General features: G+C 37.2%; 3 protein-coding genes across 3 annotated transcripts; all 3 read left to right on the top strand.

Annotated features, from left to right (window-relative positions):
* The first annotated feature begins 2,398 nt into the window (after positions 1 to 2,398).
* Positions 2,399 to 2,929, top strand: LOC142174463 (uncharacterized). The gene has a single exon (XM_075240262.1). The coding sequence runs from the start codon at positions 2,399 to 2,401 to the stop codon at positions 2,927 to 2,929; it is 531 nt and encodes a 176-aa protein (XP_075096363.1).
* A 1,974-nt stretch (positions 2,930 to 4,903) lies between these two features.
* On the top strand, positions 4,904 to 10,346 carry LOC107786954 (ornithine transcarbamylase, chloroplastic). The gene is made up of 5 exons (XM_016608468.2): positions 4,904 to 5,445; positions 7,418 to 7,752; positions 8,355 to 8,486; positions 8,828 to 9,103; positions 9,950 to 10,346. The coding sequence occupies exons 1-5, from the start codon at positions 5,232 to 5,234 to the stop codon at positions 10,130 to 10,132; spliced, it is 1,140 nt and encodes a 379-aa protein (XP_016463954.1). The 5' UTR covers positions 4,904 to 5,231; the 3' UTR covers positions 10,133 to 10,346.
* An 880-nt stretch (positions 10,347 to 11,226) lies between these two features.
* Positions 11,227 to 15,731, top strand: LOC107786955 (proteasome subunit alpha type-1-A). The gene is made up of 2 exons (XM_016608469.2): positions 11,227 to 11,704; positions 15,048 to 15,731. Exons 1-2 carry the CDS (start codon positions 11,354 to 11,356, stop codon positions 15,516 to 15,518), a joined length of 822 nt encoding a protein of 273 aa, XP_016463955.1. The 5' UTR covers positions 11,227 to 11,353; the 3' UTR covers positions 15,519 to 15,731.
* Positions 15,732 to 26,290: the final 10,559 nt, after the last annotated feature.

Genomic DNA, 26,290 nt, shown 5'->3' on the forward strand with positions numbered 1-26,290 from the left:
CAACCAGTTTAATGCACTACACCTCCCTCAGGAATTCCAAACTCCTACTGTCATTAAGGAACTCCTATGTCAGTACCATCAGGTGTTTGTAGAACCCACCACTTTACCTCATCAAAGAGGTGTTTTTGATCACAGCATACCATTGCAACCTGGGACTAAACCAATCAACATACGACCTTACAGATACTCCTCCATGAAGAAGGATAACATTGAAAAGCTGGTCAAGGATATGTTGTAGCAGGGTGTGATTTAGTATAGCAATGGTCCCTTTGCATCACCTGTAGTGTTAGTAGGTAAGAAGGATGGTTCCTGGAGATTATGTGTGGACTACAAGGAGCTAAATCAATGTACTATCAATGACAAATTCCATATTCCCATCATAGATGACTTGATGAATGAGTTAGCTAGAGTAGTGGTCTTCTCTAAAATTGATCTTCGATCAGGTTATCATCAAATAAGAATGGTGATAGCTGACATTCCCAAAACAACCTTCAAGACTCATTTGGGCCATTATGAGTATTTGGTCATGCCATTTGGCTTAACCGATGCTCCCTCTATGTTTCAATGCCTCATGAATCATTTATTTCAGCACTTCATAAGGAAATTTGTCTTGGTCTTCTTTGATGATATCCTTTTATATAGCAGGACTTTATAGGATCATGTATTGCATTTGCAGTAGGTGTTTGAAGTCACGGTGCATAACAATTTGCTAGCTAAGCAATCTAAATGTGTTTTTGGAGTTACAAGGGTGGAGTACTTAGGACACTTCATCTCTAATGAAGGGGTATCTATGGATCCTAAGAAAATCTCAGTTGTTCAACACTGGCCTACTCCCACTACCATCAAACAATTGAGAGACTTTCTAGGACTGGCTGGCCATTATAGAAAATTTATCAAGAGCTATGGTCTTATTAGTCGGCATCTCACTGAATTACTCAAAAAGGATAACTTCAAATGGTCTGATAGTGCTGATCAGGCTTTCTCTGCACTAAAGTTAGCCTTAACTACTGCTCATGTCCTTACTTTACCAGATTATTTTGTTCCTTTTGTAGTAGAAACAGATGCCAGTGGAACAAGTATTGGAGTTGTTATAATGTAGAATGATCATCCTATAGCTTTTATCAGTAAAGGATTGGCCCCCAGGCACCTTGCCCGATCAGTTTATGAAAGGGAACTTCTTGCACTAGTCTTTGCTGTCACCAAATGGTCCCATTACTTGCTTGGTCAGCATTTCATTGTTAAAACTAACCAAAAGGCTTTGAAGTATTTGTTGGAGCAAAAGTTGCACACTGATTCACAATTGAGGTGGCTAGCTAAGTTGCTCCCTTTTGACTTTGAAATACAGTACAAAAAGGGAAAGGAAAATGTTGCTGCAGATTCACTTTCCAGAATTGATGGTGCTGAACTCATCTCCTTGATGGTGGCTTTTGTGCAAGATGAGCTTTGGCAGGATATCACAGCTAGCTGGACTTCTAATCCTGAGTTAAGCAGCCTTATTGCTTCCCTGCAACACACACCCCGGAAGCACTACTTTTGTATCAATAATCAACCAAGGAGGAAAGTCAAGCTTGTCATAGAACATGATGCTGGCTTGAGGCACAAAATCCTCACCTTCTGGCACTCCACTCCCTCAGGCAGCCATTCTGGTATTGATGCCACCACAAGAAAGGTAATGGCTTACCTCTATTGGAAGGGAATCAGGAAGGATATCTTGGATTGCATTCCTAAGTGAGATGTCTATCAAAGAAACAAATATGACACCTCTGCATACTCTACCTTGCTACAACCTTTACCAATATCTTCACTACCTTGGACTGACATCAATATGGATTTCACAGAGGGGTTATCTAAGTCTAAAGGAAAAACTGTTATTTGGATCATTATAGACTGGCTCACTAAATATGGTCATTTTATTGCCATTTCTTATCCTTATACTGTCCAAACTCTTGCTCAAGTAATCTTGGATACTATCTTCAAACTCCATGGTTTTCCTGCTTCAATTACTAGTGATAGGGATCCCATGTTTATCAGCTCTTTTTGGAAGAAATTCACGTCAACTCATGGGGTCACACTGTAGAGTTCAACTGCTTACCATCCTCAAACAGATGGTTAGAGTGAAGTGCTCAACAGGTGTTTATAAACTTATTTGAGGTGTTTTTGCTCAGATTCCCCCACTGATTGAGGTGCTTTCTTATCCATAGTAGAATGGTGGTACAACTCTAATCCCCATTCTGCTATTCAAACCTCTCATTTCGAACTCCTATATGGTTACCCTCCTCATATACATCTTCCCTATCTTCCTGGTGATTCTTCTGTTGATAATGTTGAAGAAATCATGTTGGTTAGAGAGTTTAAGCTGCATCTGGGTAAATTTCACCTCTGTCGTGCTCAGCAAAAAATGCAGGCTCATGCTAACAGCCACATATCTGATAAGGTATTCCAGGTGGGAGATTGGGTCTTTGTTAAACTTCAGCCCTATAGACAGTCTACTCTCTCCATTTCTCCTTATCATAAACTCACTTCTAAGTATTTTGGACCCTATCCTATTATAGAAAGGGTAGGAGCCGTTGCTTACAAACTTTTGCTCCCTCTTGAGGTTCAAATACACCCCACATTCCACATTTCTCAGCTCAAGTTTTGCTATGAGCTACCTACAGAAATTGTTCATCCTCCATTCTTGAACTTAGCCAGTCCCCTATGTTGTCCCCAACCAGAAGCTGTGTTGAGCAAAAGATTAATCAAGAAGGGCAATAAAGCTGTGGCCCAACGCTTGGTCAAATGGATGGACTTGCATGCCTCCCAGGCTACATGGGAACTTGCCTCTGATCTACGCACCAGGTTTCCCACATTCACCCTTGAGGACAATGGTGTTGTCCATCGGGGAGGGGGGAGGGGTATTGATACACACATTGCAGGTGCTGCCAACTAGGATGACAACTCAGATGACACCTAAGAAGTCTATTTACCTATTCACACATTTGTTGTTGATTGTTTTGAATTTCAGTTGGCGGGAAAAGTAGTTAGGACTCAATTTTCAGCTTATGCACTTCGTTTTCATCTTCTTAGATAAATAAGACATTTGTAATAGGAAAACATATGTTTTGAATGATAATTTGAAATTCTAATCTCCCTCTCTCTATATCTTCAGCTCATCTCTTCTTCTTCTTCTTCCTTCCTTTCTCTCATTTCTTCTTCAAAGTTACTGTTACATTGCCTTCGATACCTCAATTTGGTATCACTAGTGCTTTTAAAATATGTATAATATGGGTTAGATCAGATAAAACTTTAAAATATGAGTTACTTTTTGTTATGCTGTGATGCCATGTGTATTTTCTTGTAATTCTTTCAAAATGATAGAAGGCGCGATTTTTCCTTTAGAAATACAATATTAGAAAACAACTAGCGGTCGATGTCACGTTCCTAAAGTTGACAAGTGAGAATAGTTTTTAGTGGTAAGCGCCACTCTCTTTCAAAGTGATCCTATCTTGTTTGGAACTTTCTTTGGTAAGTTTTTATCTTATCTTATTTTGGAATTACTTTTGGTATCGCTTTCTTCTTTGCTCCTCTTTTTCTGCTTTGATTGTTCTGGAAGTACAAATTGAAGCTATCTCATACTTCTTCCCTCTCATATATCAGTGGTAGTTATTATTATCTTAAATTATTTATCATTTTAAAAGTTTAAAATAAAATTAATTATTTTTTTATCCTTGATAATAATTATTCTTAAAGACTACAAACACCTTAATTATAAATAACTTTGTTCAAATACCAATAAGTCAACCTTATTTTCTTAAGCACTTTATCAAATTTTACACAAATGTAATCAATAATAATGGAGATGACACATAAATTGAGAAAAAATTCAATGAAGAAAGATTAAATATCAAGACATGAATAAGGGTAAAGTAGTCAAAATCCAATTCTAACTAATTTTTTTTAAGGGGCGTGTACAAGAAAATCATGACAGATAATATAAGACGGAGGGAGCATTAGATTTGCGATTTAAGAAATTGGACAAGTGAGAAACTACTCAGTTTACTTAATATTCCCTTCGCGTCAAAGTTATTTTTTTTTTGGTAACGGAGAATTTTATTTATTATTAGATAGCAACAATAACAACAATATACCCAGTTTTATCTCACATTATGGGGTCTGAAAAAGATAGTGTATATGAGACCTTACTCTTATTTTATGAGAATAGAGAAACTATTTCTAATAGACCCTCGACTCAGCAAAGCTATTATTAGATAGCATTATACAAAATAATTGTTCCATTGGGATCATCATTCTTGGTAGAGACAATACCATCAAGATTCGACGTAGTAGTGCAATTTTGAGCACAAATATTACCACAACTAGCTAAATTATTACTGTCTCCGTTCATTTTTATTTAGCATATATACTAAAAAAATATTTTCATTTTTGCTTGTCACTTTACGCATATCAAGAAAAGATAATTTTTTCCCCAGTTATACCCACAATATTTATTACTCATTTCAAATTATTTTCTCAAATCCAATAAAATATGCATCAATTAAAATGAGTATCATGGTAAATTATGCACTTCATTTATTATTTTTAAGGGGCGTGAAAACTCAAAACGTGCCAAGTAAAAGTGAACGGAAGGAGTACAAACATTTTTCATCAAGCTCTTAACACAAAATAATACAAACTTGTCACCGGGGCAGAGCCCCAATGTGGGTTACGGGTTCGGTCGAATCCAATAGTTTTCTTCAAATCTTATATTTATATTAAGAAATTTAATAAATATATATAAATTATTAATTTAAAACCTAATAAATTAAAATAATTTTAATTTTAAATTCATAAGGTTAAAATCTCACTCTAGATAGCTGCCTAGGGGAAGCAAGAAGAGGTCGCAAACTAGCGTTTTACGTCCGCCATATCCAACTTTAATCCTTTCTTAGCCAGGAGTCTAGTATTTTTTTTCCAGTTAATCTGTTTAAGAGATTAATAATCTTTATATTTAAAAGTAATTTAATTTTTAAACTTTTTACTTCCCGTTAATAAGATAATTTATAATTATATAAATTTATATAATTTATTTTAAATTACAAGTTTCAAACATATAGTTATTAAAGCTAATGTTCAAATTCTTTCCCTGACATAGCTTTAAAACTAGGCTTGAGTAGGGTTTATTATTATCATTAACAAACGCTCTGCTACTCCAAATTTACCAAATTACTCTCTCTGCTTTACTCAGCAAAACAATGGCGGCCATTTTTTCTCAGCTATCCTCTCTCCGGTCACCGGAAACCCTCTCTTCCTTCTCCTCCGTCTCTTCTCTCTCTCACTCCGGCAAGCAATCGTCGCACTTCTCCGGCGTAATCGCGCCTTTTCCGGTCACATTTACGGCTACTCGTCAACGCATCTCATGCCAAATCAGCTCTTCAGCTACATCTCCTTCCTCCGTCATTGCAAATGGTTCGCTCCATTTCCTCGAATTTTTTAAATGTTTTTGTGTTTAATTTGAAGTTTTTGCCGTTGGAATTGTTTAGTTCATTAATTTTTTAATCCGGGGCTATTTTTAACTTGGAACGCGTAGTCTCACGCAGAACATTTCATTTCAATATTAGGGATACTTTTGCATTGACTTAATTGAGTTAAGTTCTGTGCATGACGGATATTTACACAATCAAGTCACGTATTAAGCAATTACCTGTAAATCTCTATGATGGGCAGTAATCAGTGGCGTACTGAGTATTTTGTGTATGCAGTGTCACTTAAAAAAGCTGACAAATGATTTTTTTTTTTTTTTACTATAACACCAAACTCAGGGATAAGCTTTGTCTTCGACGCACTCGGGGAAACATTTGGTGTGTAAGACCTTTAGAATATTATTAAGAAATTTTTTATAATAAAAAGGTAATAAAAATGCCTAGACTAAAAATATGTAGAGAATCGAACTCAGGACTCACATTAGCATAAAGAACTGTGTTAACAACAGACTAGAGCACCTCACTTGTTCAAGTGGTGTTACTGTAATGGAAATTATCTGTTATTTCTCTTTTAATTTATCATTTGTACATATATTTAGTGATTTTTTCCCCTTGAAGCAGTGTCACGTGACACCGCTTGAAACCACGTGTATCGCCCTTGGCAGTAATTGGTATCCTGGTAAAAATAGTAAGTAACCTACTATCATAGGTAAAATTACATTGGTAGTGCAAAAAATCTTTACATTGTCAGTGTGTATAGCTTAAATCATACTCTATTTAATTTACTTGTCGAAAACTCATGTTCTGGTGGAACTTTGTCTAAGAGGGATATTGTTGCTTATCCTCATATATTGGTCTAGGAAGTCTAATTTTATCATGCACATTGGATGATTAACCTGATTGAGCTTGTATGCTTTCTACTTCATTTCTTATTGGGTGTGTTTTTGGTAGATGCAAAATAAATTCCTCGCTAATAATTTTTGTTGATTAAATCAATTTTCAGAGTTTGGTTACATTGAGTTTTTGAAAATGTTTTCTCCAAGGGAAATATTCTCCACCAAAAGAGTAAAAAATGACTTCTGTTACTTGTGTACATAAGTCGTTTTTCCTTTTAAAGGCATCCCAACTCATATGCCACATCACTTGCTCCAACCAATATTTAGACATTGGTATTAATCTTTAATACTCTGAAAGATGACCGGAACACTATCGTCATATGCTACCTCTACACCGTAAGATTACCCACCTAGTTATAATCTTTTATAGCCAGTCAAACACTACAAAATGTCCAAACAATAATCTTTTTCCCAAAATAAAACATTTCTATGATAATTCCATGGAGGCGTTTTAATTTGTACCAAACTCACGCTTTGTTCGTCTGCCTTTTCACCTTTTTGGTATTTACAGTTGCTTCATAGTAATTAGTACTGGAGTTGAAATAATCACCAAAAACCAGGCATGTTTTGTTTAAAATTGTTGACATATTCTAGTTTTAACTGTCTTTCTGTTGTGGAGTAAGTACTTAAAAATTTGTTATTACTGATTTGGTTAAGAAAAATATTTTGCTACATGGACATTTGTATTGTCTATTGTACATGTGGCTGATTGGCCAGTTTCTGAGGAGTTATCTGCCAGTATTTAAAAAACTTGAGGTTTATAAAACAGATTGGTTTGACAAGGATAAAGTGTAAATAACATATGAATTTGGAGAACCAACATGTAATCTTCTACAGTATATAGAACATGAATGCTAAGAAAAGTGATGTAAAGCTTCTCAGAGCAAAAATGCAAATTTGTCAAAAGAGCATGTCTGCTGATGGTTTAATCCTTGTGTTTGGATTAAAGATGGGGTAGATGTGATCTGAACATGCTTACTAATCATGTGTTAAGTACAAGTTCTTATCATAGTCTGTTGAAGATGGATATTTTTAACATGTCTTCTAAGTTTTCTATTCCAGCAACTGCCAATCAGAAGGACTTTCTACACATCAGCGATTTTGACAAAGCCACTATTTTGAACATCTTGGATAGAGCCAGAGAGGTTAAAGAGTTGCTAAAATCGGGAGAGAGGACATATCTCCCATTCACGGGTAAAACTATGGCAATGATTTTTGCCAAGCCTTCCATGAGGACACGGGTTTCTTTCGAGACAGGGTTTTACTTGCTTGGAGGCCATGCGATATATTTGGGACCAGATGACATACAGATGGGTAAGCGGGAAGAAACTCGTGATGTTGCTCGTGTTCTTTCTCGCTATAATGACATAATTATGGCGAGAGTTTTTGCTCATCAGGTATGCTGGTGAGTTTTCTGTTGTGACTTTTTCCTGGTGCTTGGTAAGAATTAAGGCTTATAAGAAGCATTGCATAACAGATATTTGTTGTAGCGTTACAGCTGTCAAGTCTGCATTTTTGCATCTTTAATTAAAGCCGCTCTTGGCAACTCCATATAATAGTTGAAACAAATATTTTCTTCATGTTCCCTGGGGGCAGCTAGGAGGAAGTAGGGGACGGCGTAAAGAGAAGGCCCATTTATATTTGATGGTCCTACAAATTTTGTTATGATTAAATCTCTGATGGCATTTGGCTCCAAAGACATCAAACTGTCTTTTCTTTTCACATCTCCTGACAACAATGACGCAAACCATCAAGATGCTCTTGAACCTAGTTTTATTACTGCAGCTTACAGATATGGCAATTTGATGATGTTGCTGTGCTTTTCTCAGCAAGTTAATTGAGTGTATAGCTGTTCATGTCTGAATATTCTTTAGGCATTGCTTAATTAGAAATGTGGACCAAGTTATCTGTCCACGGAGTTTAGGAAAATCTCCCCCCTTTCTTTCATTCCCACTGCAAATCAAATATTGGTATCAATTGTATTTCATGTGTTTTGCAGGACATTCTTGATCTAGCTAAATATGCAACTGTGCCTGTGATCAATGGCCTCACAGACTATAACCATCCTTGTCAAATTATGGCTGATGCCCTTACAATGATCGAACATGTCGGTCAGCTGGAAGGAACTAAGGTTAGCTCTTTTTTAGTTTTCTTGATGAAGCAATTACGTTTTATTTATATGCACCCAGAAGATGCAAAAGAGTACATCTCAATCAAGAGGCATTACAGCTCCTTTATATATTCTCACCTTCCACTTCTAAATAGAACACAATGAGCATAGAAAATCCAAAAAGTGATCTATATTGTCTACATTGTTCTTACCAACAAAAGGGATTCAGTATACATCTAACCTTGAGGGTGGATGTGGAAGTGAAACACCTCAAAATATCTCAGATTTCTTTTAAATAATCTCAAACATGTTTTGTTGTATTGGTAATTTGATTTCAATAACCTAGTGGTGGCTGCTTCCAGGTCGTCTATGTTGGAGATGGAAATAACATAGTGCATTCCTGGCTGCTGTTGGCGTCAGTGATACCTTTCCACTTTGTTTGTGCCTGCCCGAAAGGTTTTGAACCTGATCAGGAAACAGTTGAGAAAGCACGACAGGCTGGAGTCAGCAAAATCGAGATAACTAATGATCCTAAGGAGGCTGTTAGAGGTGCTGATGTTGTCTATGCAGATGTCTGGGCCAGCATGGGACAAAAGGAAGAAGCTGCACATCGCCGTCAAGTCTTTCAAGGATTCCAGGTAGGAGCATGAGAAATGGCTCTTATGATCTAGTCAGCTTGTGCAAGTAGGAGAATTAAATACCTATTTCAACCTAACACGAAATAGCTTGGCAGAGAGCTCAATACATTGGCAATTTAGTAGGTTTCTAAAAATACGTCTTGCTATGGCTATCAAGCTATTGAAGCAAGGTTGACTTTATTGAGGGTTTATGAAAATATTATGCGGGGAGTTAATGAACTGCTCCAAATGGTTTTCTATTTAACATTTCTGACCACTGGGATCCAGGTTTGTAGGAGCCAGTTTATCCTTTACTGTTGGGGTGGTTGGGGAGTTATCCAAACTTTCTGGAACTTTAATGGGGCGGTGCTCACTGTGTAGGCACTGCTTGTGCATTAACTTCTTTGTGTGCGATTAGACTTTCATATTAGTGGAAAGGTAGAGACCTGAATCATATTTCTTTTAATATGAAAAACCAAGGTTGCAACATATAGTTAAGGGAGGGTTCGCTAGCAAGTGATACTTGGGTAATAGATAGTTGAAAAGCATCACTCTGATATTTTACTGTGGCTTGCTTCACAGTCAATTAAGTTCTGCAATTTCTGCCAATTCTTAGAAATGGTTTAAGATGGCTATATTTCCTGTTTTCGGGTTAGTGCGATACCCTCTCTAGTTCTGATATACAACTTGAGAAGAATCAAAAGCAAACAATAATCTCAATCCATTGTTTTATATTATCGAAACAAACTTGAACTCTGCCTAACTTGTCAAAATAAACTTGTACTCCCCTACATTCAGAAGCATTTATCGATTCCACACCAACGCTGCAGCACATGCTTGACATTATGTATTATTATTTCTCTACAGGTGGATGAAGAACTGATGAAACTAGCTGGACAAAAAGCGTATTTCATGCACTGTTTGCCAGCAGAAAGAGGAGTTGAAGTTACTGATGGCGTTATTGAAGCACCAAACTCCATTGTATTCCCCCAAGCTGAGAACCGCATGCATGCGCAAAATGCAATTATGCTTCATGTTCTTGGTTTGTAAATGCCCTCTTTTTGACCTAACGAAGAGAGCCTTGTTAGGACCAAAAAGCAAATCCTCACTCTGTTCTCCTTAAACCATTTTGGAGCATTTTAAGAACGTAGAGACTATCTCTGTGCATATAGCTCAACGTGTTCTAGGATTAATTGACTCATGCTGAAAATATTATTTTGCCATGTTACGATATTGTTATTTTGTATGTAAGCAAGTCCCCACAGGAAATGCGGTCCCAAGTTGGTTCCAAGGCATTGGTTAATACCATGTCTTAACTGTTAAAATGGATGTTCCAAGATAACCTTCGCATCTTGTGGCAATTGCCATTTTAGACCCAACAAACCAAAGCTCTGGATCTCTTGAATTAGGGAATGGTCTTCTTTGCTAACTTTATCGTATGACGTTGGTGATAACATGCTTGCACGGTAGATACATCATTTGCATATTTTCTTTAATTCACATCTTCTAGAATTATAATCATTTTGCCCTGATTTTCAAACTAAGGAATCATTAACTTGTGTCCTTGTTAGATTGTTGATAGATCATGTATATACCGGGCAAAAATTAAGGAAATACTTGGAGCTTTTCTCATCCTTTCGAAGTTGTGATTATTGATATAGCACAGGTTGGAGCAGCAGCTCATGGCAATGTAATCATTTACTATTTACCACTCTTCCGAGTTTAAGTTATTCCATGAGGCTTGCGGTTCATTTAGCAAAGAGACATACTGTGATTCAACATTATCACATGGATAAAGACGGTATTTTTGTGGATTTGTTTTACATCAAAATGAGTCTTGTGACTTTTTCCAGGTTGTATGTTCACGACTCTATTCAGTAACATATCCTAGCTTGGTCTCGTTTGGCACTTGCAGGTGAAAGAGTAAAATCTAACTGGACTGAAAAAAACACCAGCGCAAATAAAACTCTGAATAAGCGCAGCAACAAAGAGAGATTAAAATCTACACATTTTGCAAATTGTGGCTATATTTTCAACAGCAGCCATCAAAGTGGCTACATTGTGTTATACTAATCAGCTTAATAGACTGGGCCGTAACTGTTTCGGCCCAAGACCGAGCTACTTTGACTGACAGTGAAGAAAGAGTAGCAGCGATAACCTCTTTCTTCACCCACTTTGCCTTGAACAAAAAGAAAACCAAAATCCATAAGCACAAGGTAAACCATTTCAGAGGGTAGAGTGTGAATCACTCAACATTCTCAGCGCGTGAAGATGTTCAGGAACCAGTACGACACCGACGTAACAACATGGTCGCCGGCGGGAAGGCTATTTCAAGTAGAGTATGCAATGGAAGCAGTTAAACAAGGATCAGCAGCAATAGGACTTCGATCGAAGAGTCACGTCATTCTCGCGTGCGTTAACAAGGCTAATTCTGAACTTTCATCTCACCAGAAGAAGATCTTCAAAGTTGATGACCATATCGGTGTTGCCATCGCCGGACTCACCGCCGACGGTCGTGTACTTTCTCGGTATATGCGTTCGGAATGTATTAATTATAGTTATTCTTATGAATCGCCGTTGCCTGTTGGTCGACTTGTCGTTCAGCTCGCTGATAAAGCTCAGGTACGAAATATTTTATCAAAACCCTTAGAATTGTGTTTGTTATAATGTTTTGTGTGTGTGTCTGCGCGCTATTGTTGTTTGTTGATGAATTGAATTTTTGTATTTGGATTGTGGAAATTAAGGGGTTAGGGTTTTAGTTTGGGTGTTCGATTTGGTTTCTCCATCCATAGATTTGTATTGAGTGAAATGAAATGCATTTTTTCCAGCTGGAATCTGAAACTAAAATCCCTGAGGAATACTCCTTTTCTCGGCCGTTCGCTTATTTCTTACCACTTGTACACCTATTAGGTGGTGTACCAACCAGGTAAAGGAAATCCTTATTTTCTTGTTTAGAGGATTTGGACAAGGTAGTGCTGTGTAAACTTTCAACTGCACCCTTCAGAGTTTTGTTGTAGGCCACAACAACTTACCATAGCCTCAGGCCATCTCCAACCTTACCCCCATTCCCTATAATGGAGGCAATTTTTGGGGTAATTTAGCTCCAACCCTCCCCCATTTTGTCCCCAAAATGGGGGATGAATAGTGTTCCCTCTAATATGGGGCACATTATTCATCTCCCCCCTTACTATTCATCACTTTATTATTATTATTATTTTATTATTTAATCTTTTAATTTATATCTTTATATATACCTAATTTTGTTTATATAATGTCTTTATAATATTAATTTAACATCTTTAACTTTGGTGTATAATTTTGATAAATTAATTTTCATGTATTTATTATTTTTATGTAACATTGTAAGTTAATTTTATTATAAGTTATAATTGTCCAAAAAATATATAATTATCTCAAAGATGATCATTTTGCACATAGAAGAATTGAGGACAAAGATGCTCATTTTGTACTTCGTAATGCATTAATAGATCATTTATGGGAGAATACTAGAGGTTGAAGTTGAATATTTATGTAGTATTTCGAATGAATTTTATCGTTATGTAATATGTATTTAATTAATCTTGTATCGCAATGATTTCACTTTTATTTGAATTATTAGTTAATCTATAATAATTTCTTACAAATTATGGAGAAAGTTGACTTTGAGAAAGAAGGACTTCTATTTAGATTAGTTTCTTAGTAAAAGATAAGGCAATTATTAGTTAATATATAATAATTGTTTACAAATTATATTATTTAAAATTTTATGGAATTGTTTTAATAGAAATTACAAATTAATAAAAATAAAAGATGGAATTTGTTTAATGAAAATTAAAAAATGAAATTGACATGAATGATAATAATATAATATAGAAGAGAGGGAAGAATATAAAAAAGTTTGGGGAAAAAATGGGGGAATGGTTGGAGTAAGTTATCCACAAAATGGGGAAATTTGGTTGGGGACCAAAATGGGGTAAAAGTTGGAGATGCCCTCACACCTCGACTTTTACTCAAATTCTTAACTAGCAAAATCTGTAATATTCGGGGTAATAGGGATATCTGCAAGATCTCTTACTCATATCATAACATTTCATTTTTGTGTGTGTTCTATTTTGTTTCTCTGAATATATATGTAAAGATGAGCCTTGTTTCTCTGAATATATTGGTGACTGGGATGCAAGCCGGCTTCTTTAGAATTATTTCACATATTACTGAGGATCTGAAATTTTTCGAAAACCCTCTCAAATTTCTAATTGTATATTTACTTATCTTATCAAAAAATAAAATTTAATTATATAAATATCCCATAGGGGTAAGGGCGACACATACATGCATAGTAAAAGAAAACACCGACTAATATTTAGCCTCTCAGTGTTTAGTAGGACATTTGTAATAATATATTTTTGGACAAAGTGCATAAGGGGTGTTCCCATAACTATTAAAGCTTGAGAGTGTGTCTTTGCAAGTGTTGGAAACTCAAGGCACTTCAATTGATACTACCCTTTTCGTTAAGTCATTGATGATGTGCCTTGCATGTGTAAGTCTGTTATAGTCACACTCTTCTGTTTACTAATTTGGAGTAGGTTACATAAAAGTTACCTAGTGGAGGTTTGATAATATTTAGTAATCAATTGTAATAAGTTGCATCAATTTGCCAATTGGAGGTTTGATAACATTTAGTATATTAAGAGGAGTTCAAATGTGAATTTTGTTTAGCCTATGACGAGAAGTTACGATTGCACATATTACTTTAGGTTTCTAATACATAATAGAAAGAAGTTGTATACATAGGAGTAAAATGGGTCCTTGTAGCTTTTGTGTAATATGGTATGTTTTAAAAGCCTTCCTTTAGTGTAAAAGGAACATTATATTGGAGAGGTTCTGTTCCATAGAAGAAATTTGGTCGACTCGACCAAAGAGCTACTTTTGGTTCAACTGATACCTGGATGTGGTCGGTAGCCTAGCAGTAGCACGTGCCTAAGGTCTGCCAAAGCCCTAGGTCTTGAATGAAACACAAGGATTACTTTTGTGTTCTTTTTTATGTCCTAGTGGATATTGATCTAAAACTTTTTGTAGACATGGCTAGTGCAACTTAATCGTTTGAAATTTAGTACTAGTACTACACCAAGTAAATGACTTAGCCTTCGTTGAGTTTAGTGGTTGTGGTTGATTTAATGCTTATTGGCTTCAAAGTCTTCCACTAGCTCAAGGGTTCAAGACTGGTTCAAGGGGAAGACTAGTACATTAAGTAAGTGGTTTTTTAAAGTAGCTGATATGTTCTTCTAAGAAAAAGGGGTTCCCATATACAAGAGATATACAATTCTCTACAAATGCCATACAGTGCCATACAATGATGGATGCCTTATGTTCAAGTTCAACTAAAATAAATGAAAGGCACAATAGGTATTTGCATTTCAATAAACAAGTCATTTATGTTTGGATAATGTTTTTTCTTTGCCCAAAGCTCCTGAGTTCCTCTCCCTCCGTCCAGTCTACAGCTTGGCGGATAACACTCCATCCCCTGGTGTTGTTCCTTTTCTACTCCTTTGTTTCTAAACCCAAAAGCCTATTTAAAATGTTCAGCATCACATTCCGATATTCCATACAATTGACATCACTTTGCTATTTTTCAGAAGATGATTAAGGCCCTCCCATGTTTTCCTAAAACAGCAAGAACCAACTAATGAGTATACTCTTTTTTCATAATTAAATTTTTAGCAATCAGCATAGCACCCTAGAGGAGCTATTAAGTCCCCCCTCCCCCCAAACAAAAAACTTCAAAAAAGAAAGGAAAAAAAAAAACTGCTTTAGTGCTTCGATGCCCAAGTATCAGTTAAAGAAATTACATCCTTTGCCTCCTCAATCAGACATACTTATGCTGCTACTTGATATACGGAACTATCTGATTTCAAAAGGTTGATGCTTCTTATATGTCTATAGTCTCTGGACATCTTTTTGGTGGCAGGTTTGTACCCAACGATCCTGGAAACGACCTTATGGTGTTGGCCTGCTTGTAGGTGGGCTAGATGAATCTGGCGCTCACCTCTATTACAATTGCCCTAGTGGTAACTACTTTGAATATCAAGCTTTTGCCATTGGATCTCGGTCACAAGCTGCAAAAACATACTTGGAGCGTAGGTACGGGAGTTTCACGGATTCTTCACGAGGAAGTCTGCTTAAGGATGCACTTTTTGCATTGAGGGAGACTTTGCAAGGAGAAAAGCTGACTAGCACGAACTGTACTGTTGCTGTGCTAGGTATAGGAGAGCCTTTCCATATGTTGGATAAAGATACTATTCAAGGATTAATCAATGAATTTGAGTTAGCTGGTGAAGAAGCTCCCGCTGCAAGCACAGATGCAGCTGCTGATGCCGAATCAGCAGTACCTGAAGCGGGCGCCCCTACTGATGAAGGTGCTGCACCAATGGATATATGATGACATTATGTTCTCCTTTGGATGTTATTCCTTCCATATGCAAAAGTTTCTAGTTAGAATATTGAGGTTTCCTTTGGCAGTGGACCATATTTTGTGGTTGGACTTTTTTGTTATGCAATTATGAATATTTCTTTTGCCGAAACATTTAAACTTTCTCCGATCTTCATCATAATTGTACAACATATTGGAATTTCATCAGTTGTTACGATGCTTCATTGGGGCCCAAATTTTACTTTGTGCCTGGGTTGTCCATGTTAGACAAGCGTAATTCAGGATTTTAAATCACTGTTCTACAACTTTTGGAGATATGTTCCACAACTTGTGGAATTTTAAATATTACGTACATAACTGGAGATGAAGATGGTGCATTTCCTTTGCGTTCAATATGGAGCCGTCCTTGCCACTAAACATCTTTTGAACTAATGCTTTTCCCTTTATTCAAAGACAGAGATGCCATCCATCTTTTGTGTAGTTGCACTTTTACTGGAACATGACTGGGCAAAGGTTTACCTCTTTTGACTTCTGAGAAGTCACCAAAGTCGTCTAGGCAAGATTGATATTCGCGCAAATGATTGGAAAAAGCTCCAATTTAAAATATATCCTTTTTGGCAAAAAAATATCTTAAGCGGAGGACAAAAGAATTAGGCAGACTCTCCTCCTGAATTTAGGTTGTGTATGGTTGAAATGTTAGTATTTTACACCTGAGTCTATCAAGGAACTTCAAGAGAAAAAAGGACCTTAACTTCTTCTGTTCCTAAATACTTTTGACAATCTTTGACTTCACAGCTCCATAATCCAATACATGTACTAGTAGGAGGTAGTAGGTGTCATGAAATAGTCGAGGTGCACCATTGTTAGTAAAAAAGATTCTCAATGTTTACCAATCATTGGAAAGAGGAGCAGTGAGCTAAAGAAGATGGGTTATAGGGAGAAAAGTGGGGCTGGAACCTGAATTCCTATGTTCTTACATATCAGACTGTTTTTGCTCTATACCTACATAGATTCCTACTGCAAATTTTGCAGAATATTACCCACTATAAATTTGAGAATAAGGACCCTCCACTCCAGTAGTATTAAAGAATCTCGAAGCAAGTTGTCTAAAAGGGGAAAATTTATCCCTTTTTGATAATTATGAGAGGCTTTCAGAAAGCAAACATTCAACCAATGAAAGTATTTCATTTTCAGAAAGATAGATACTTCACAAAACTGGTCCTAATTAACAGGACCTTAAACCTGAATGTGATGTGTTTACTTGACTAGTCAAGTTACACAATTCAACAATGGGAAGTTCACAAGGCCTAATGCATCTTTCTCCTTATCTTTTGGAACCTTTACATCATTCACCCATAAAAATCTTCTTTCCATATGATTCAACCACTAGATATATATCTTCTTTTGTTTTCCCCTAACTTAGAGTAAAATGAGACCCTTTGGCTTCACACTTTCATAAAGGCTAAAATATCCTCCATGATTACGTACGTACCAATCATAGGGAAGAGGCATTTGTAAGCAAAACCAGACAAATTTTAGTGGGGCTTTATTCCATAGCATTCCTGTTGCAGAATATTATTACCTTTGAAATTTGAGAGAGAGTATGAAAAGATCCCCAAACAACTTGTCTATAATGGGATATTCCATTTCTTCTTTGATAATCCAAACAACTCAACTATACAAACATACAAGTGTTTACACTTTCAGAATGACTGGAACTTTATAGCAAAGGTTAGGTTTCTTATTTTGGGCATGAGAGTGGAAAATTAACATCATAAATAGCTTGATAATATTAGTACTTTTGATGAATATATTGTAACACTCCTCAAATTTATAAAAGTTTCAAGACACGCTAATTATAGTACTAAATTATTATTATTATTTTTTTCTTACCTATAATGAAAAATAAATAAATAATATATTATACATACATACATATATATATATATATATATATATATATATATATATATATATATATATATATATATATATATATATAAAATAATTGGATATACAATTAGGGAATATTAATATTGTTAATATTACTAATTACTAAGAATGAGTATCATTAATTACTAATTAAGTTAAAAAAAAAAAGAGAAAGGAAAAGCCTAAAACCCATAAAGTGGGAAGGCAAAAGGCAAAGCCTTAAACAAAACAAAACAAAACAAACAAAAAGCCTAAAGGCTAAAAAGCCTTAACAGAACAAAAAAGCTAAAACGTGCATTCAACATAAGGCTAAGAAGTCTTACACGATAAACTGAAACAGAGCGCTACGAAATAGAGGCAGCGACTCATTCAACGAAAAAAAATCTAGGGTTCTTTACAAATCACTTATTCGTGAATTTAGGTATATAAAATTCCCTATTGTCAATTATCCTAAGTAGTAATAGGTAAGACTTGAATAGTTAATTCCCTTCTTTCTCTATATCAACAGTAAAGTTCTGTGTTTAGGTGCGAAACTTTAAAATTAATTAAAACGCACTGATTGTTGTAGAATCGATTGTTTGGCTGGTGTCAATTGGACTGGGGCCTACGTATTGGCTCGAAAAGTTTTGAGGTGAGTTAATACAACCCTTTACTAAAGTGGTTTAACTCACAAAAGCACGCATACAAGGTGTTTGATGAATTGCTTAAAAGAGTTTATAATTACTTAATTGGAACGAGTGAGTACCTATTAACTTAGAATTGTTCTAGCAAAAGTTTAGATGATTATTCTGATATATGTGCATAAATTTTCAGATTTTTGTGTTATTCTTATATGCTATTTTCATGTTGAAAATTTATGAAGGAGCAAGAATCTTTAGAAATACTTTTAGATATTTATTTCATTTTTATGCCATGCTTTACATTTAAGGATACCAGCATGAGCATGTACATGATGTTCCAAAAAGAAAAGATTTAGACTTGAAAAGTTACAAGAAGAAGTTTTAGAAAGAAAAGATTTTTGGGAGTATCCTTTATTCTGAGAAGGGGTCATCGTCCAGGCCGAGGGTCCTGACTAAGGCGTTAACTTGCTAAAACTACTTGTGCCAAAGTAGGGAGCACACGAGCCGAGGGTTTCGTTGCTGAGAATTTACTTGGCCATGCTAAGGTATGGTACATGAGAGCTGAGAACCATGAAACGAGTGGCACCTCGTGGATTGGGCCTATTCGATTAGGTTGGGATCGAACCCGTGCCGATCACATGGTGACTGAGACAGAATTAAGTCAGGATAGTTGGAACTCCCAAAGTATAAAGAGAAGTAATTTTTTTAAGAAAAAAAGAAAAGAATTTCTTTTAGAATATTCATAAACTGCTATTATGCAATTATTTTAGAATTGTTCTTAGAGGCTTTATGTTTTCTATGCATTTAGATTCCTTGCTCGTAATGTGTATTGTATTAAAGTTTCGTCCCCTGTTGTTGAGACTCACTGAGTACAATGGATGTACTGACGTTCTCTTTTGGGAACCTACGTTGGTCTATGGTACATTGTAGGAACCGATTTTGCAGGCGAGCAAGCTACGAGTTAGGATTTCCTTCTCTTCCAGTGCTATTGGTGAGCTCCGCTGTTGTTCGTGGAGTATTCCTTAGAGTCATTTTTATTTAGCTATTTCTTTATTTACTTAGAGAACTGGCCAGGAAATCTCATGTATTGAGCAGTGCGTCAATTTATCAGTAGAGGCTTCATAGACATAGCCGATGGGTTAAGATTCAGATGTTTTTGATAATAACTTAGCAGTAATTCAGTAGTTTCTATGAATAAAGTTTTGGAGTTGATTTATTTAAATATTTAAATTAATTAAAAGTATTTGGTTAGAGTATTGCCTTGTTGCATATAAGGTTTGGAGTTATAATAGATTTGATAAGTAGAGATGGTTTGCTCGGTCATGTTTAGTGATTGAGTGCCAGTCCCGGCTTGTTCGGAAAATGGGTCATGACAAACTTGGTATCAGAGCCTCAGGTTTATGGAGTCCTAGGGGTATATGAAGCCGTGTTAGTAGAGTCTTGTTTATGGGTATGAAGCGCGCCATACTTATAAACAGGAGGCTACAAGCATTTAGAAAAAGTCTCATTTTTCATACTTTAGATCGTGCAGTAGATCCTACCTCTAAACAAATTATCTAATGTATTCATTTCTCTAAAACTCGCAGAAATGGCTCGTACTCGCAACTCTGACACCGACACACAGGATGCAGCTCAAGAAACTATTGCTACTATTGTGGCTCAAGGCAGAACTAAAAAGGCTTCAACTCAGAAAAGGAAAGGTAAATCCACAAAGGGTGTTCAAGTACCCCCGGTTGAACATGAAGAAAGGGTGGAGCATGGTGATCCAGTACCTCAGGATCCAGTGCCGCCCCTAACGACAGCTCCGGCTCAGGCAACTATATCTCCCGAGGTGGGTCAGATCTTTAATGTTGTCTACAGTGCTATGGAGATGTTTAAGGCCTTAATGGCCAACCAGAACGAGAGAAGAGATGAGATTCCACCTCAATCAAATAGACAGAACAATTCTGAGTCCTCAAGAGTGAATGAATTTTTGAAGTTGAGTCCTCCAGTGTTCCATGGTTCTATAGTTGATGAAGATCCAATGTTATAGCTGGAGGGTGTCAAGAAAGCCCTCCGAGTGATGAAAGCATTAGATGATGAAGCTGTGGAGCTGGCTGCTTACCAGCTTAGAGATGTGGCTGGCGCTTGGTTTGAAATGTGGGAAAATGAAAGAGATGAAGATAATGGTCCGCCTACTTGGGAAGAATTTGAAGAGGCCTTCATGGCTAACTTTAACCCAGAAGAGGATAGGGAAGCTAAGGCTACAGAGTTCGAACAACTCAAGCAAGGGAATAAAAGTGTGCAAGAGTACTATATAGAATTCATAAGGTTAGCTAAGCATGCTCCTCACATGGTTAAGACAGAAAAAGTAAAGATTCGCAGGTTTGTTGGCGGTTTAGCTTACCATATTAAGGATAAGACATCAGCTGCAGTGGTAGGGATGACAGCCTTCTCCTCTGTTGTGGGATTTGCCAAGCACTTAGAAAAAGACAGACAACATAGGAGAGAAGAAAAAGAGCATAACAAGAAAGCCCGGACAACGGTCAGGTTTAATGGTACATCCAGCGGAGGTGGAAGGGATTCCTCTAATAAGGAGTCATTAGCACCAACTTAGTCTAGTCATCGGTTAGGTGGTGGGTCTTCCTTCAGACGTACTCAGAGTTACGGAAACCAGTCTCGCCAGAATCAGAATTTTAGGACATCATCCTCACATAGCCAGAGTCATGTTGAGCAACATTCACAATAACAAGGTCTTTGTGGAACATCTAAGCGACAACATTCAGGTCAGTGCATGCTCGGGTTTCATGGTTGCTATCATTGTGGAGACATTGGTCATATAAAGGCCAACTGCCCAAAGTTGTGACGTAATTTCAGTGGGGGATCAACTCGTCCTTCTAGTTCCTCAACTATTGCAGTTGCACCACCTAAGGCTCGTGGGTCTCATAATCAGATCGGGTATGGGGCAGGTAGAGGTGCAGATCGGGTTACTCAAGAAGAGGGACAACCCCATTTGTTTGCCACACTTGATTGTCAGAGTGCAGAGGCATCTATAGAAGTTATTACATGTATACTTCTAGTTTGTTCACATAATGCTTATGCCATAATGGATCATGGTTCAACGTTTTCATATGTGACTCCATACTTTGTAATTAACCTCGGGCTAGAACCGGAACAACTTAGTGAGCCATTCCTAGTATCTACTCTAGTTGGCGAGTCAGTGAAAGTCACAAAAGTCTATAGAGGTTGTATAGTTTCAGTTCAAGGTCGCAACACCAAAGCCGAACTCATAGAGTTAGAAATGGTAGATTTCAATGTGATCATGGGTATGGATTGGTTATCTTCCTGCTATGCCATGTTAGATTGTCATGCCAAGATAGCCAGGTTCCAATTTTCAAATGAAGAAGTCTTAAAGTGGAAGGGTAGTTCAACATCACTTGTAGGTAAGTTTATTTCTTACCTTAAGGCACCACGAATGATCGGTAAGGGGTGTCTCGCCTATTTGGCTCATATCATTAATCTAGAATCAAAACCACCATCTCTTGAGTCAATGCCAATTGTTAGAGAATTTCCAAAAGTTTTCCCAAATGACCTTCTCGAACTTCCTCCTGAAAGAATCATAGACTTTGGCATTGATCTCATGCCATGCACTCAGCCCATATCTATACCTCCTTATAGGATGGCTCCAACAGAACTTAATGAGTTGAGAGAACAGTTGAAAGACCTTCTTGACAAGGGCTTCATCAGGTCGAGTGTTTCACTGTGGGGTGCCCCGGTCCTGTTTGTCAAGAAGAAAGATGGGTCTCTCAGAATGTGCGTCGACTATCGGCAGTTGAATGAAGTTACCATTAAGAACAAGTACCCACTGCCAAGAATTGATGATTTATTTGATGAACCTTAAAGTGCAAAATACTTTTCAAAAATAGACTTGAGGTCGGGGTACCATCAGTTGAGAATCAGAGAATAGGATATATCTAAAGCAGCTTTTAGAACTCGCTACGGGCACTATGAATTTCTAGTGATGTTCTTCGGATTGACAAATGCTCTAGCTGCATTCATGGACCTCATAAATAGAGTTTTCAAGCCATTCCTTGATACCTTTATTATCATGTTTATAGATGATATTTTGTTATATCTAAGAGCAAGGAAGATCATGCAGAACACCTCAGAATAGACTTGTAGATCTTAAAGGAGAATGAGCTTTATGCCAAATTTTTACAATGTGAGTTCTGGTTGCAGCCAGTGGCATTCTTAGGCCACGTGGTATCTAGTGAAGGAATAAAAGTAGACCGTCAGAAGATAGAAACAGTCAAGAACTGGCCTAGGCCGACAACGCCGACCGAAATCAAGAGTTTTTTGGGGTTAGCTGGCTACTATAGAAGGTTTGTATAGGGGTTTTCTTCACTTGTAGCTCCGCTAACTAAGTTGACCCAGAAAGCAGTTAAGTTCTAGTGTTCAGATGCTTGTGAGCAGAGTTTTCAAGAGTTAAAGAAGAGGCTGACCATTGCACTTGTATTAACCTTGCCGACAGGTTCGGGTGGGTTCACAGTGAATTGTGATGCCTCCAGAGTTGGTCTCGGTTGTGTTCTTATGCAAAATGAAAAAGTTATTGCTTATGCTTCCAAGCAGTTAAAGAATCATGAAAAGAATTATCCCACACACGACTTGGAGCTTGGAGCACTAGTGTTTGCATTAATGATATGGCGACACTACCTTTATGGCGAGTATTCTGAAGTGTTCACAGATCACAATAGCCTCTAGTACATTTTCAAGCAAAAAGAATTAAATTTGAGACAGAGAAGGTGGCTCGAGCTATTGAAAGATTATGACATCAATATCCTTTATCACCTGTGCAAAGCTAATGTGGTAGAAAATGCACTTAGTAGGAACTCAATGGGTGTCTTGACCCATCTTGCAGTACAAAGGTGATCTTTGGGTCGAGAAATTCAAAAACTAGCAAATGATGGAATTAGATTGGATGAGACCGAAGAAGGAGGTATAACTGCTTATGCCTTAGCTCAATCCTCCCTTGTTGTGCATGTTAAGGCTAAGCAAGACGAAGATCCGTACTTAGTGAAGGAGTTAGAAACAAAGAAATAACTGCTTTCACTCTACGAAGTGACAGAATTTTGAAGTTGAATGATCGGTTATGTGTGCCTGATGTAGATGGTCTTAGAAAGGCCATAATAGAAGAAGCTCACAGCTCGAGGTACTCTATCCACCCAGGTGCTACCAAAATGTATCTGGACTTGAAAGAGTTGTATTGGTGGAAAGGCATGAAGAAGCAAGTAGCAGATCATGTGGCTAAATGTCTGAATTGTCAGCAAGTCAAAGCCGAGCATCAGAGTCCTGGTGGCCTAGCTCAAGATATAGAGATACCATAGTGGAAATGGTAGATGATTAATATGGATTTCGTAGTAGGTCTACCTCGCATATATCGTAAGCATGATTCAATTTGGGTTATTGTAGACAGGCTGACAAAGTCCGCGCATTTTCTACCAGTAAAGACGACAGATTCCGCAGAGCCGTATGCGTAGTTATACATCAAAGAAATAGTCCGATTGCATAGTACTCCAGTTTCAATCATATCTGACAGAGGCCCTCAGTTCACAGCGCATTTTTGGCAGGCATTTCAGAAAAGATTAGGTACCAAGGTCAATTTGAGCACCGCTTTCCACCCACAGATCGATGGTCAGGCATAAAGGACCATTCAGACACTCGAAGATATGTTGTGGGCATGTGTTATAGATTTTGGAGGTGGGATGATCACTTGCCACCTATAGAATTTTCTTACAATAACAGCTATCAGGCCAACATTGGTATGGCTCCTTATGAAGCGTTGTATTGTGATGACCCAAAAGATCATCACTTGTTTTAGAAACAAATCCTGTGTTCCGAGGCCTTAAAACCTCCTTTTTACCTCACCTCAATTTGCGGGCGTGGTTCGGACCTATATCTAGAAAGCCTTTATATGAAAATATGAGAAATAGAAATTTCTAGAGTTAGAATTTGATTATGGTTGACTTTGTTTAATATTTTGAGCAAACGGACCCGGATCTGTGTTTCGACGATCCCGGGAGGTCTGCAGTAAAATATGGAACTTGGGCGTATGCCCAGAAATGAATTCCGAGGTCCCAAATGTAAGGCCCCGTGAAATTTCTACTCAAAAACTCGAAAGCTCATAGTACCAAATTAAGAATATGTGTTAGAAATTTGTAAAATTAAGCGAGCTCGCGGTTCGGACCTTTTTGATCGATCTATTAAAAAGTTAAGGAATAATGTTTTCCAGAAAAGTGCATTTCTGCGGTCCATTATGCGATCACATAATAGCTATGCGGACTGCATAGTCGCCGCAGAGTCAGATAGTTTGATGATTAATTTGAGGTCAACTATGCGGCCAATTATGCGATCACATAATCAATATGCGGGCCGCATAGTCATCGCATAATCCCCTTGGAATTTTTGTAAAGGGCAATTTTGCAGTGCATTATGCGACCGCAGAATAGGGATGAGAACCGCATTTCTGTCGCATACCCGGACAGTTTGTTTAGGTTTTTGGGGCCATTTTTGCGGTCCCTTTTGCGGGACACATGTCCATTATGCAATCGCAGATTTCGTCGGGGCTCCTATTTTCTAACTTTTAAAATCCAACCTCATGCCATTAAAAATACCCCATTAGACCACTTTTATGTTATTTTGCTGCAAATAGAGTGAGAGAGGGAGTTCTAGAGAGAGAGAGAGAGAGAGTGATCTTCATCAAGTCCCCACTCAATCCTTGCCTAAACCCTTGAAGATTATCAAGTAAAGTTGCTAGACCTTCACCTCAAGAGGTAAGAACTTGAGCCCTAGCCTTTGGTTTCGAAATTCACACTAGAATGAGTAATTATCTTGGGGGTTCATGGGTACAAAAATGGATTTTCTTGCATGCATAAAAGATAATAAGGTATGAGGAGGTTGTGAACTAAAAAGATAGCAATTGGGGTGTAAGATAATGAAAATCTCTCACAAAAGGATCCTATAATCACAATGCACACCTAGTGCTTGATAATGTGCTCAAATGAGCTAGAATCTTAATCATGTCTCTAATTCTTGGTTTAATTTGTAATTTTTATAAAATAGATTGAAGTTGCTAAGAGTCCTGGAAATTTGTAAGAATTTAAAGAAAGTTCTATTGAGGTATGTATTGCTAAAACCCCCTCTTATTAGAAATAGAGCTCCGTTGGTGTATGTGCAAATATGGTAAGACTGAAAACTTGATTGATGTAATGATTGTTATTTCACATGAATTGGTTTTGAAATTATACATATACATGAAAGGTGTGCCTCAATGTGTGCAATGTACTATTCTAAATATTTAAAGATGTGTGAAGAATATGAACCATGTATTGAAATGCTTAGACTTCACATCAAGATTAAAACTAAGATTGTTATGCCAACTATGTAAAATCTTACCTATGCTTACAACTTGAATTGCTTTTGTATGTGCTTGTGGTCCCAAATTGTAAGGTTAACATTGAAAATAGAAGTGATGTGATAATTGTGGCCCTAAGTGCCTATGAATTGATATATGTGAAATAAAAGATTGAAACGAGATGATTAATGAGAAATGAACAACGCCTCGGTAAGGCGGCCTAGCCGATCGGGCCATGATCGGATGCCATGCCGCACACATGGTGGTATTGTGCTGATATTGAATTACGAAAAGGGAGAATAAGATTGTGATTGAAGTACATGTCTCAAATGAGGCAACCTAGCCGATCGAGTCATGACCGGACTCCGCTCTAGAAAGCGGTGGTATTGTGTGTGATGATGGACAGTATGAAGTGCCCCAAACTAAGGCTATTGAAATTATGCGAAAGATTATATGATTTTTGTATTTGATGATGTGGTGTTCGATTAAAAGCTTTCGATTATCTCTTATGATTTCCTTGTTCTTGTATGATAGTTCTTTCTAATAAAATGGTGTTTAGTTATACATACTAGTACTATTCCATGGTACTAACGCCCCTTTTGCCGGGGGTGCTACATTTTTAAATGAATGTAGGTGGATCCATAGTGGATAATGCCGATTGCGTGTAGTAGAGTATCCTCCTCTTAAAGCCTTGGTGAGCTCCTTTCTCCTTCAAGGGGTTATGTTGTACATCTTTTGTTGTAGATATCCACTTTTGAGGTATAGCCAGGACCTTGTTGCAAGCGTTGTCATATTTGTCTTTGTATCTTTAGAGGCTCCGTAGACGTTTGTGTGGGTTA

This window comes from Nicotiana tabacum, chromosome 20 (genome assembly GCF_000715075.1).
Source record: "Nicotiana tabacum cultivar K326 chromosome 20, ASM71507v2, whole genome shotgun sequence".
Lineage (NCBI taxonomy): Eukaryota > Viridiplantae > Streptophyta > Magnoliopsida > Solanales > Solanaceae > Nicotiana > Nicotiana tabacum.

What these genes read in the sequence shown, in the direction of transcription:
- LOC142174463 (XM_075240262.1), top strand. Translation starts at nt 2,399, where the DNA reads ATGCAGGCTCATGCTAACAGCCACATATCTGATAAGGTATTCCAGGTG.
- LOC107786954 (XM_016608468.2), top strand. Translation starts at nt 5,232, where the DNA reads ATGGCGGCCATTTTTTCTCAGCTATCCTCTCTCCGGTCACCGGAAACC. An exon ending in TTCCTCCGTCATTGCAAATG is followed by an intron (nt 5,446 to 7,417) that starts GTTCGCTCCATT and finishes TTTCTATTCCAG; the next exon opens with CAACTGCCAATCAGAAGGAC. An exon ending in GTCAGCTGGAAGGAACTAAG is followed by an intron (nt 8,487 to 8,827) that starts GTTAGCTCTTTT and finishes GGCTGCTTCCAG; the next exon opens with GTCGTCTATGTTGGAGATGG.
- LOC107786955 (XM_016608469.2), top strand. Translation starts at nt 11,354, where the DNA reads ATGTTCAGGAACCAGTACGACACCGACGTAACAACATGGTCGCCGGCG. An exon ending in AGCTCGCTGATAAAGCTCAG is followed by an intron (nt 11,705 to 15,047) that starts GTACGAAATATT and finishes TTTTGGTGGCAG; the next exon opens with GTTTGTACCCAACGATCCTG.